We start from the raw sequence: 12,032 nt of genomic DNA, 5'->3' as shown, positions 1-12,032 counted from the left end.
AACATATTGTTACTTTGTGTCTGTATGTGGTAACTGTGGTAACGTAGCTTGCTGTGGCAATCTCCTGAGATGGATATGGGCCTTAACAATATGTGGGGAAGAAAGTAATAAAATATGTCTATATTCACTAGAACTCACACGTAAAAATAAGACGCAATCTGACTGAAGTACTGTCTGGAGACTAATTGTGGCCTAGACAACGAGTAACATGGGATATAAAGTCCTGTAACAAGTATTCCTTGTGGAATGATTTACAACAATGTCAATCATCTAAAATATTACTTGTATAAACTGTACCTTTCTACAGCGACCCGGATATCACTTGGCTTCTGGTCACTTAAATCCTTCATTATCTCGTACACGATGACAATATATGGGAGACTGAAATGAAGAAGACTCTAAATATTCTAAACCTGTCTGGAGTTCCCGCAAAATAATATTTCATACACATATACATCAGTAAGACGAGAGACTATAGCAACTTCTAATGATGTATATGTTGATAGAAAATTTAGGTGCATTTCAGTCTAAATATCAAATTAAGATATTATTTACACTCACTAAAGGCTACATTGACAATCATATTTAATCTCGGTCCATTAAATCTTTCTATCTCTTTCTTTAAAAGTTAACCTTATTTTTTGGTATACCACTAAAGGAACTGAAAATTTCTTTCCTCCTTCAACAGTCTTCATAATCAGAATCTGAGTTATGATTTAGAGGCTGCACTCTAAGTTTTTATTTCAGTTAACAGATGGCAGTAAAGGCATAACTACGAAAGAAAATAGAAAGAAATGGAGGGCAAACTTTGATTGATTACTTTTGAAATGATTGATCATGTGGATGAATATTATATGGAAAAGTACGACTAGGTTAACCGACTCTTATTCTTCAGCAAAAACCACACAACCTGCTTTTGGTTGAAGAATAAATGTCCAATTATTTGAAGATTCGTCCCTTACCCCTACCCAACATTCATCGAAGCTAATTTAGGTTAGATTAAATTTGGTTAGGTTATATCAAATTTAAATCTAACCTAACCTAGTGTAGCAAATTTTTCCGCATATCTCACGGTCATGAAATTCTTATACACTCACACATTATATACATATCATCCTTCTTTATTCACAGTGTACACAGTCCCATATGAAATCTTTAATCGATTCATATAGATTATTCCATCTACTTGACATATCTAAATACAACTTACCATATTTGTTATCATTTGGTCATCTATGTCCTTTTAACATAACCTGTAGACGCCCATGGCCTATCATTATGTCATCATCCATTCTCTACCTCCCCCAACCTCACTCGTACCATTATTGTCTCATTATAAGATCCCCTCAGTCATTCTAGCTCTCCCTATCCCGTTCCGTTTTCCCCTCCCTTAATCTTGCTCCCCCTATCCCAATTGATCTTTCCCTCCCTATCCTACTATATCTCTGCATTGCTTAGTCTTACTCTCCCTTTCCCATGATATCTACCCTTACTTAATTCTAGGCCTTCCTATCCCCATCATATCTTCCGTTCCTTCACTCTGGCCCTCTCTGTCCCACAGTATCCTCCCCCCTCCCTTACTTTAACCATTCTATCCCATTATATCCTCCTCTCCCTCACTCTTGCCCTCCCTATCCAATCATATCCTCCCCTTCCTTCACTCAAGCCCTCCCTGTCTCATCACACCTGCCCCTTCCCATTCTCCCTCATCCCTTCCCTACACTCGCTGGCTCACCACCTTCCGTCACTCACCCCTCTCTTCTGACATTCATTTTTCCTCTTCTTTCTTCTCCCCTCCCGATCTGCCACGTCTCGTAGATGGTTGAGTATTATTCATCTTCCTTACTCACGGGCACTGACTCATATCCCTTACTCCTCAAAGCAGGGTTGCCAGTGATGTCCATCAGCTTAGGTTCTGCAATGGTGTCTGAGAACCTTGCTCTTGCATCTTTTGTTCTTGTTATTGTTTGGGGCCTTTTTTTTTTTTGCCATCCTTATAGCGAAATATGGTAACCAGTGATGAATTACCTATTTGCACTGTAGGGGGAGAGAGTCTTATACTCGCGGGGCCCCATCTCTTGAACTTTCTCTAATCATACAACTTTCTACGCCTCTGTATGTTGTCTGCATTCACGATGACATAACTCAGCATCCTTCATTCATCCACTTGATTACGTATCCTGGCCTCTTCTACTGTCTTCGCACCTATCGAAGACCTGATCACTGTCGGTGTCATCCAGCTGGATTGAAAACTTAAAGAGTATGATTAAATCAGACCCTTACTCTTCTCTCCTCTACGATGAGCATCTTTACGGCCTCTAATGGTGTGTGTCTGTGTGTGTGTGTGTGTGTGTGTGTGTGTGTGTGTGTGTGTGTGTGTGCAGATTTACTAAAAGCCCTAAGGGTTTTAGGGTCTGTATACAGTGAGACGTGTCATTCGATGGTGCGCCCATGTGATCCTCCAGTCGTTGGCCAGCGAGAGGTTCTACCAGTGTCATAAGATGGCATGTGATGCCCCTGGCACGTCCTGTGTAGTTCTCTACTGGGGCGACATTGTCACGTACGCTCGTCCGTGTCTGCTTGATGCAAGATATGAACCGAACCTTCATGTGTTTTTTCGTGGATTTCAGTGTTCCTCTTCTTCTTCCACTATACACCTCCGTGTCCGTCAGTGTCCCGGCGAGGATGGTCACTCACCACCACTCGCCAGTGGTACCCCCTCACACCATCCATCATATAGGCTACCGCTCATATAGGCTCCAGCGTCGCATCTGTTGCCTTCCATTGACTGTCTGGCCAGACGCGCCCGTGGTTGGGCATCTCCCTCGCCACTTCTGGTGAAGGGTCTGATCAGGTATTCCCCGCGTATATTTGTTCCGTAAGATGCGCCGAAGGAAGAGCGATGGCGGGGTAGTTACGTCATGACTCACTGTTGCGATACGCTGCACACCATTGTCTACAGTCGCATCTTCCTGAGTGAAGCTGACAGGAAACAAGGGAGAGAGAGCGAGAGTGGTAAATGACCGCGGCACCATTCTCGCCACCGTCACTTCCTGCCGTTAGAGATCCCTCGTATTCGGGTTGCAGTTCATGACGTGACCACATCAAGCCCAACAGAGCTCGCACAGACTTGAAACAAGAACAGCTCTAGCTAGAGTCTAGGCTCTAAACCAACCTTTGTGAACGTTGTCAGTTTCTGAGGAAAGATTGTCTGGTTGTCATCGCCTCTCGTTATAGACCAAATGGTTCTCTCGTATGTATCGTTCTCTGTATAAGACCAGCCTTTGGGTGCATGTTTTAATAAATAAACCATCAATTGATGAGCTGAGTGGAAGTATATGAATAAGCGACATTTGTACGTTTTCTGACACACCTGAACGTGCATTGGTCCACATAGAACTTCCTAGGTTATTGAGGCTTGGGAGAAATTGAGTCTCAGGAGAATATCGCCGTTGTCTTCATTATTCGGCCAGATACAAATTACATCATCTAGATAACGAAACTATTTAGCGCCAGTGTAGATGTCTGCTTATATATATTTTTTTTTTTTTTTTATACTTTGTCGCTGTCTCCCGCGTTTGCGAGGTAGCGCAAGGAAACAGACGAAAGAAATGGCCCAACCCCCCCCCCCCCCCATACACATGTACATACACACGTCCACACACGCAAATATACATACCTACACAGCTTTCCATGGTTTACCCCAGACGCTTCACATGCCTTGATTCAATCCACTGACAGCACGTCAACCCCTGTATACCACATCGCTCCAATTCACTCTATTCCTTGCCCTCCTTTCACCCTCCTGCATGTTCAGGCCCCGATCACACAAAATCTTTTTCACTCCATCTTTCCACCTCCAATTTGGTCTCCCTCTTCTCCTCGTTCCCTCCACCTCCGACACATATATCCTCTTGGTCAATCTTTCCTCACTCATTCTCTCCATGTGCCCAAACCATTTCAAAACACCCTCTTCTGCTCTCTCAACCACGCTCTTTTTATTTCCACACATCTCTCTTACCCTTACGTTACTTACTCGATCAAACCACCTCACACCACACATTTTCCTCAAACATCTCATTTCCAGCACATCCATCCTCCTGCGCACATCTCTATCCATAGCCCACGCCTCGCAACCATACAACATTGTTGGTACCACTATTCCTTCAAACATACCCATTTTTGCTTTCCGAGATAATGTTCTCGACTTCCACACATTTTTCAAGGCTCCCAAAATTTTCGCCCCCTCCCCCACCCTATGATCCACTTCCGCTTCCATGGTTCCATCCGCTGACAGATCCACTCCCAGATATCTAAAACACTTCACTTCCTCCAGTTTTTCTCCATTCAAACTCACCTCCCAATTGACTTGACCCTCACCCCTACTGTACCTAATAACCTTGCTCTTATTCACATTTACTCTTAACTTTCTTCTTCCACACACTTTACCAAACTCAGTCACCAGCTTCTGCAGTTTCTCACATGAATCAGCCACCAGCGCTGTATCATCAGCGAACAACAACTGACTCACTTCCCAAGCTCTCTCATCCCCAACAGACTTCATACTTGCCCCTCTTTCCAGGACTCTTGCATTTACCTCCCTAACAACCCCATCCATAAACAAATTAAACAACCATGGAGACATCACACACCCCTGCCGCAAACCTACATTCACTGAGAACCAATCACTTTCCTCTCTTCCTACACGTACACATGCCTTACATCCTCGATAAAAACTTTTCACTGCTTCTAACAACTTGCCTCCCACACCATATATTCTTAATACCTTCCACAGAGCATCTCTATCAACTCTATCATATGCCTTCTCCAGATCCATAAATGCTACACACAAATCCATTTGCTTTTCTAAGTATTTCTCACATACATTCTTCAAAGCAAACACCTGATCCACACATCCTCTACCACTTCTGAAACCGCACTGCTCTTCCCCAATCTGATGCTCTGTACATGCCTTCACCCTCTCAATCAATACCCTCCCATATAATTTACCAGGAATACTCAACAAACTTATACCTCTGTAATTTGAGCACTCACTCTTATCCCCTTTGCCTTTGTACAATGGCACTATGCACGCATTCCGCCAATCCTCAGGCACCTCACCATGAGTCATACATACATTAAATAACCTTACCAACCAGTCAACAATACAGTCACCCCCTTTTTTAATAAATTCCACTGCAATACCATCCAAACCTGCTGCCTTGCCGGCTTTCATCTTCCGCAAAGCTTTTACTACCTCTTCTCTGTTTACCAAATCATTTTCCCTAACCCTCTCACTTTGCACACCACCTCGACCAAAACACCCTATATCTGCCACTCTGTCATCAGACACATTCAACAAACCTTCAAAATACTCATTCCATCTCCTTCTCACATCACCGCTACTTGTTATCACCTCCCCATTTACGCCCTTCACTGAAGTTCCCATTTGCTCCCTTGTCTTACGCACCCTATTTACCTCCTTCCAGAACATCTTTTTATTCTCCCTAAAATTTACTGATAGTCTCTCACCCCAACTCTCATTTGCCCTTTCTTTCACCTCTTGCACCTTTCTCTTGACCTCCTGTCTCTTTCTTTTATACTTCTCCCACTCAATTGCATTTTTTCCCTGCAAAAATCGTCCAAATGCCTCTCTCTTCTCTTTCACCAATACTCTTACTTCTTCATCCCACCACTCACTACCCTTTCTAAACAGCCCACCTCCCACTCTTCTCATGCCACAAGCATCTTTTGCGCAATCCATCACTGATTCCCTAAATACATCCCATTCCTCCCCCACTCCCCTTACTTCCATTGTTCTCACCTTTTTCCATTCTGTACACAGTCTCTCCTGGTACTTCCCCACACAGGTCTCCTTCCCAAGCTCACTTACTCTCACCACCTTCTTCACCCCAACATTCACTCCTCTTTTCTGAAAACCCATACTAATCTTCACCTTAGCCTCCACAAGATAATGATCAGACATCCCTCCAGTTGCACCTCTCAGCACATTAACATCCAAAAGTCTCTCTTTCGCACGCCTGTCAATTAACACGTAATCCAATAACGCTCTCTGGCCATCTCTCCTACTTACATAAGTATACTTATGTATATCTCGCTTTTTAAACCAGGTATTCCCAATCATCAGTCCTTTTTCAGCACATAAATCTACAAGCTCTTCACCATTTCCATTTACAACACTGAACACCCCATGCATACCAATTATTCCCTCAACTGCCACATTACTCACCTTTGCATTCAAATCACCCATCACTATAACCCGGTCTCGTGCATCAAAACCGCTAACACACTCATTCAGCTGCTCCCAAAACACTTGCCTCTCATGATCTTTCTTCTCATGCCCAGGTGCATATGCACCAATAATCACCCACCTCTCTCCATCAACTTTCAATTTTACCCATATTAATCGAGAATTTACTTTCTTACATTCTATCACATATATATATATATATATATATATATATATATATATATATATATATACTTCTACTCAGCTCATGTTATGTAAAAAACCATCCGTGTCACTTTTTCGTACCGCAGTTGTGGTCCACAATTTTTGAAGGTGAAATCAGCAAATTCTATGAAATTGCATCGTCCTTCAAGTTCCTTAAGACCTTCGTTGACAAATCTTTGTATAGCGCCAGAAAGATATTTTTCACCTCAACAGCCAATGAGCCTTAGAGCACTAAACATTTAGTAATACCGTAAAAACATCCTAGACTGCCCCAACTCCTTAACGAATTTGATATCAACATTGCAGCAATAAAGCGAGGAACTTACTTAAAAAAAAAAAAAAAGCCTGAAAATTCCAATGGTTATGTTTATCGGATACCATTTAAAGAGTACAATAAAGTTTACTTAGGACAAAGTGGGGGAAAAAATTGAACTTACGAATAAAGCAGCAACAGCAGGACAAGAAGAATCCAGTGCTCTGTTGCTTTCTGTGCGAGACAGCAGCAGCCGCCATACTGAGTGGAACAACGCTCCGAAAATTGCATCTTGTCATTCAGTGATAGCTAGAAATTTAGAATCTACCATTATGAAATACAGCTTTCATAATAATATCAACATCAGTCAAGGTATGTATGAATTATATCCCTTCATGATCACAAGACTTGTCAACAATGCACAAGTTTTGTGAGCTAATCCATGACCTGAGCCTTGCTTGTGGTCACCCAATACCTGCTATTGGTGAATTGACTCCTGCCTTTGGTGATCACATTTCTTACTTGACCTTTCCGCCTGACCCTTATTTGATGAGGTCATACGGCTTATGTATATATATATATATATATATATATATATATATATATATATATATATATATATATATATATTCCTAGCTGAACAATGGACGCTGACACTGTGAGATAAGATCGACTATTACAGCGGGTAAACGCTTCCTGTAGCGGATTTATCATTCTTAACATTCATGTAGAGAGGTTCATCTCTGGGCCCCCTCCAGCTTCCCTGGATAACTAGCCATTGTAACCATCATAACCAGACCGTGTGTTGACCTCTACCTGCCCTGGTTGTGTAAAGGCAGTCTATTTATAACCCTATGTAGTATTCCCCCCCCCCCCTGCCTATTGTTGTGTATACTTTGTTGGTGTGTATTCAGTTTTAGGCTGCTGCTGATTTAGATTATTATCATTATCATTATTATCATTAATATCATTATTATAATAATTATTATTATTATCATTATTATTATCATCATTATTATTATTATCATTATTATTATTATTATCATTATTATTACTATTATCATTATTATTATTATTATTATTATTATTATTATTATTATTATTATTATTCCGGATTTTATTATCTAGTCCTTTTTCAAGATGATTAAATGATCAAAAAGAATAAGAATTTTCAATTATGTGCGCTTCTTACATTTTGTAAGAGATTGGTAGATAAATGGGTTTCAGAGTCGAGGAAAAATAAGCCAGCATTTCCTCAAATTTTTGCGTAACACATTCTCTTGTTACCACATGAATACACAATCCGTATCCTCTTCAGTTGTTTTATACAATATTAATAACTTGCACAATAGTATGATTCAACTTATGCAGTAGTGACAACTTATAAAGTAGTATGATTCAACTTATACAGTAGTGACATCAACTTGTAGATGATAATAATAATAATTTTACAATTTTCCTAAGTTTATTTTATTTTCTACACTCAAACATCCATAGTATGATGCTATACTGAACAAAGTGTTGACTTTACAACTGATTTATAATCATAGAAATGATAGTCCTATCAATTTTCAGGTTTTTCAAAACTCTTGAAAAAATGAATTCTTTGCATACATTTTCCATAAACATTTTTAATATTAACGTCACCATTTAGACTACCATCAATAATTAAACTCAAGTACTTATAATCGTTCACAATATCTACTTGTTCTCTTTTGACAATTAGTTGTTCAATGCACTTTTCCTTCTTATAAGTCAATCATCATTTCTTTGGTCATGTTGATATACAGATTCAAGTAATTTTCATCATACCATTAAACAAATATTTATCTTCATATTTCCAATCATCACTGTGTCATCAACATATTTAATGACAGAACAGGTTCCGTAGTTACCAGTGCAATCATTTATATATAAAGTAAATAAATAAAGGCGACAAAACACACAGCCTTGTGGAGCACCAGTGGTCGTAAATATGGAATGAGATTTAGCGTTTCTAAATCTTACAAATTGTGAACTGTTTGCTAGGTAACTATATATATCCAAGAAATGAGGTTGCTATTTACCTTCAAAGAATGTAATTTCTTTAACATAAAATGAGGTTTTATAGTACTGAATGCTCTACTGAAATCAATATATAAAACTCTTGCATAAGTGTTAGGCAAGTCAAGGGTTGTGTAATTTGATGTAACAACATTATGGTTGCATCTTCAACACCTCTCAGTTTACAGGATGCGAAACTGCATAGCATCTCTGACGGAATCTAAATATTTACATAGTTTTTTAACAATGACTCTTCAGAGCACTTCATCACAACTGATGTGAGAGCCACAGGTTAAGTTTGGTCATTCTTAACATTAGGTAATGGAATCTTAGGTAAAGGTATAATTCTTGATGTTTTCCAAAAAGTAGGAACTTTGGTTAATAGAAGCTTGAAATAGATTAAACTTAAATAGTAGTAGCACAACTTATGAAGTAGTATGAATCTATTGATACAGAAGTAACATCAACTTATACAGTAGTATGATGATTCATCTAATCAGTAGTATGATCCAGCTTATACAGTAGTAAAGTCAGCCAAATGATAGTATGGACGAGTCTCCCTCGCAGACATATATACTGACGCTTTTCAACCCGGAATTATCCCCGTGAACCATTAATATGATGGTCAGGAGAAGTGGTAGTTGTCATACATCTTCTATTAATTACACATTATATCAACCTAGGATTAGTTTTTTCATCATTAATATATTTTTTTTCATCTTTTTTTTTTTACATTGGAGGCTCTATTCACGGACAAAGTCCACATCAAGACCGGACCTTAACTGGAATATAGAAAGGATTGTGAAAAGGGGAAAGAAGAAACAAGGGATAGAATTTATGAATTCTGAAGGATGTGAAAAAGCTGTCTTTTAAAAATACCTCATGTCATAGTTACTGGGAAGGACATGAGATGGTAGAGAGTTCCAAAGCTTCGAGGTATAGGGAAAGAAACAGTTATCAAAACAACCCACCCGTAAGCTGCCAACAGCAATCATGTGACGCAGCAGCTTGCTGAGTATTGCGCGGTCTAGCTAGCGGTGGGGGGCACACAAGCAGCCAGTTCTCGGGAGCAAAACTTAACGTAATATAGTATATAAGAGGGACAGTCAACCCACATTGCGGTTTAGGGCAAGCGGGTCACTCAACACATAATGATATTTACGCATTAACTATAGGCACCGACCGTGAAAGGGTAAGCATTTTTTTTTTTTTTTTGCGACAAAAATCAAAATCTATGTGGCCAGTATGTCATCGGTGGCTGGCTGGCTCCGAGTGTGCCATACCCTTAACATTGACCTTGGGTCATTCTTGGTATTGTGGTTGTCGAAGGCGTGTTTGGCGTTCTTCCTGCGTGAGTAATATCATCCAGATAGTCGTCGACACAAAACATCTAAGGATGTTATAGCTTTTTTTTCACGACGTGGTGATCGGAGGTACATGCATAGTTCGTAGTCAACCATTTAGTATAATCGTTCAATATTTATTTTCGGGGCCTTGAATTTGAAAATGTGGGTGAAGTGGAATGGAAAAATCAGAATAGGCCATCTTTAGAACTGCGCAATGTTTACCGCCAGAAGGAAATGCCTATATACTTTTTTTTTCTATGATATAGATCCTCTACGTGGAGGGACGCTGTTCTTGTCTGATACTTAAAACATTTTCCATGAATCATTTATATATATATATTTATGGACGTCATGGAAGATGGGATATGAAGAAGAATCTAGAATGACTCATCGTTACCAGGCACAGTAAACACAAGGCCTTCCAGCGGGGAGGTTATGGGATCCTCGTCCTTGTCTCTACTCTAACGAAGACCGCGACCCCGCAATTCAACCGTGATGGCCTTAGCAATCGCCCAAAAATGAATTTAACAAATGAACCATTGCTTTCAGCCTACCTAAAAATGTCTGTGGTAGAATAGTATGGTCCCTGTAACAAGAACATTACCTCTCCAACTTGATAATTGTCTCAAAATGTGATAATTCTCCACAGGATTGATGACAGCTGGCAACCTCACCCCTCCTCCGCTGGCCGCCAGGTGAAATTTTCCCAGGTAGTGACTCGTGAGCAGCGGGTGACGGTCCCTCACGCTTCTTATGAGGAGTGTTAGTGCCATTTGTGAGAACGTGACGTAGGATTATACCGCATCCCTAGGAAAACAGATTGGCAGCACAGATAGGATAGTCTAGTGGCCAAGAAGAACACTGCCGGCGAGGGCCAATTAAGTACTTCGCGTAGGGGCGAGACCACTTTTGACATGTAACGTGGGTGCTGCTGCTGCTGCTGCTGGTCTGTCGCTCCCCTGTTGAGTTTGTATTGGCCCGAGGCCCTTACTAAGGGCAACGCTCCCTCCTTCGGCATCCAGGAGACCCGAGGAATGGATTAGACTGGGTCCCTTTGGCTTCACGTCGTCGTCAGCACAACAACAACAACAATAACAACATCTACTGCGTTGGAATCACCATTCAAACCTTCCCCTGCCTACGTATGTGCGTATGTTCTTATACGCATCGTAGAGCGAGCACACCGTGGATAAGGTAACTATGTTAATGTTAATTAGTGACACTTTTCGTAGGTGTTGATGTGTGGTTTTAAGTGTAGGGGTTGACAGTGGGAACGTAGAAGCGAGTCGAAGGATGTGTGAAATATGTGCAGACGACTGGAGACCTGCTGTGCCAGGCCGGCGTCACCTGCCACCTAACCTGACGGGAATAATGCCTGTGGCTGATGCTGGTCCACGGCCTCACGCCCCTGACTCAGCCTGATGGCAGAACCTTAGATTATCACAAGACCATTTTTTCGTGATCATTATATTTTTCGTTTTTTTTTTTTTTTTTTTTTGGTTAATTGGAGTGATTGTCGTGGTGTTGTTCGATGTCTGAAGGAACTTTTCATATGACATCGTTATTGTCATCATTATTCCTTTTTTTTTGGGCAAAAGCGGTAAACAGTGTATATTAACATCAGGGCCTCTGAGTGGAATATTTTTTTTTTTCAGGGGGTTCAAAGTTTCTTTCAGGCCTCCTTCCCTTTTCTGTCAGTTATCTTGTTTTTATCCACTACGGTTTTATGCCATGAAATGTAGGGTCAACAAGGGTATGGAAGATGAGGGAGGGGTGGGATGCTGGTCTTCAATATATGATGCAAACATTTTCCGAGATCCCTGGAAATTCCTGGGGCCCCCTCCCCCCTTTTGGACCCCCAGGCCCAGGGACGATATACCCCCTGGAACCCCGCCCCCTCCCCCTCCTCATTGGC

The 12,032-nt window shown here is 40.9% G+C and overlaps 1 protein-coding gene and 1 long non-coding RNA gene across 2 annotated transcripts in view; one reads left to right on the top strand and one right to left on the bottom strand.

Annotated features, from left to right (window-relative positions):
• Positions 1-455, bottom strand: part of Zwilch (zwilch kinetochore protein) — an 85,426-nt gene extending 84,971 nt beyond the window's left edge. The window contains exon 1 of the mRNA XM_071684536.1: positions 298-455. Within this exon, the coding sequence (XP_071540637.1) occupies positions 298-350 (53 nt within the window). The 5' untranslated portion in view covers positions 351-455. The remainder of the gene's footprint in view (positions 1-297) is intronic.
• A 10,137-nt stretch (positions 456-10,592) lies between these two features.
• Positions 10,593-12,032, top strand: part of LOC139759736 (uncharacterized) — a 138,505-nt gene continuing 137,065 nt past the window's right edge. Inside the window, exon 1 of the long non-coding RNA XR_011715136.1 lies at positions 10,593-11,311. This is a non-coding gene — a long non-coding RNA (uncharacterized lncRNA). The remainder of the gene's footprint in view (positions 11,312-12,032) is intronic.

This window comes from Panulirus ornatus, chromosome 3, assembly GCF_036320965.1.
Source record: "Panulirus ornatus isolate Po-2019 chromosome 3, ASM3632096v1, whole genome shotgun sequence".
Taxonomy (NCBI): domain Eukaryota; kingdom Metazoa; phylum Arthropoda; class Malacostraca; order Decapoda; family Palinuridae; genus Panulirus; species Panulirus ornatus.
This window is presented reverse-complemented; position numbering and strand designations above follow the sequence as displayed.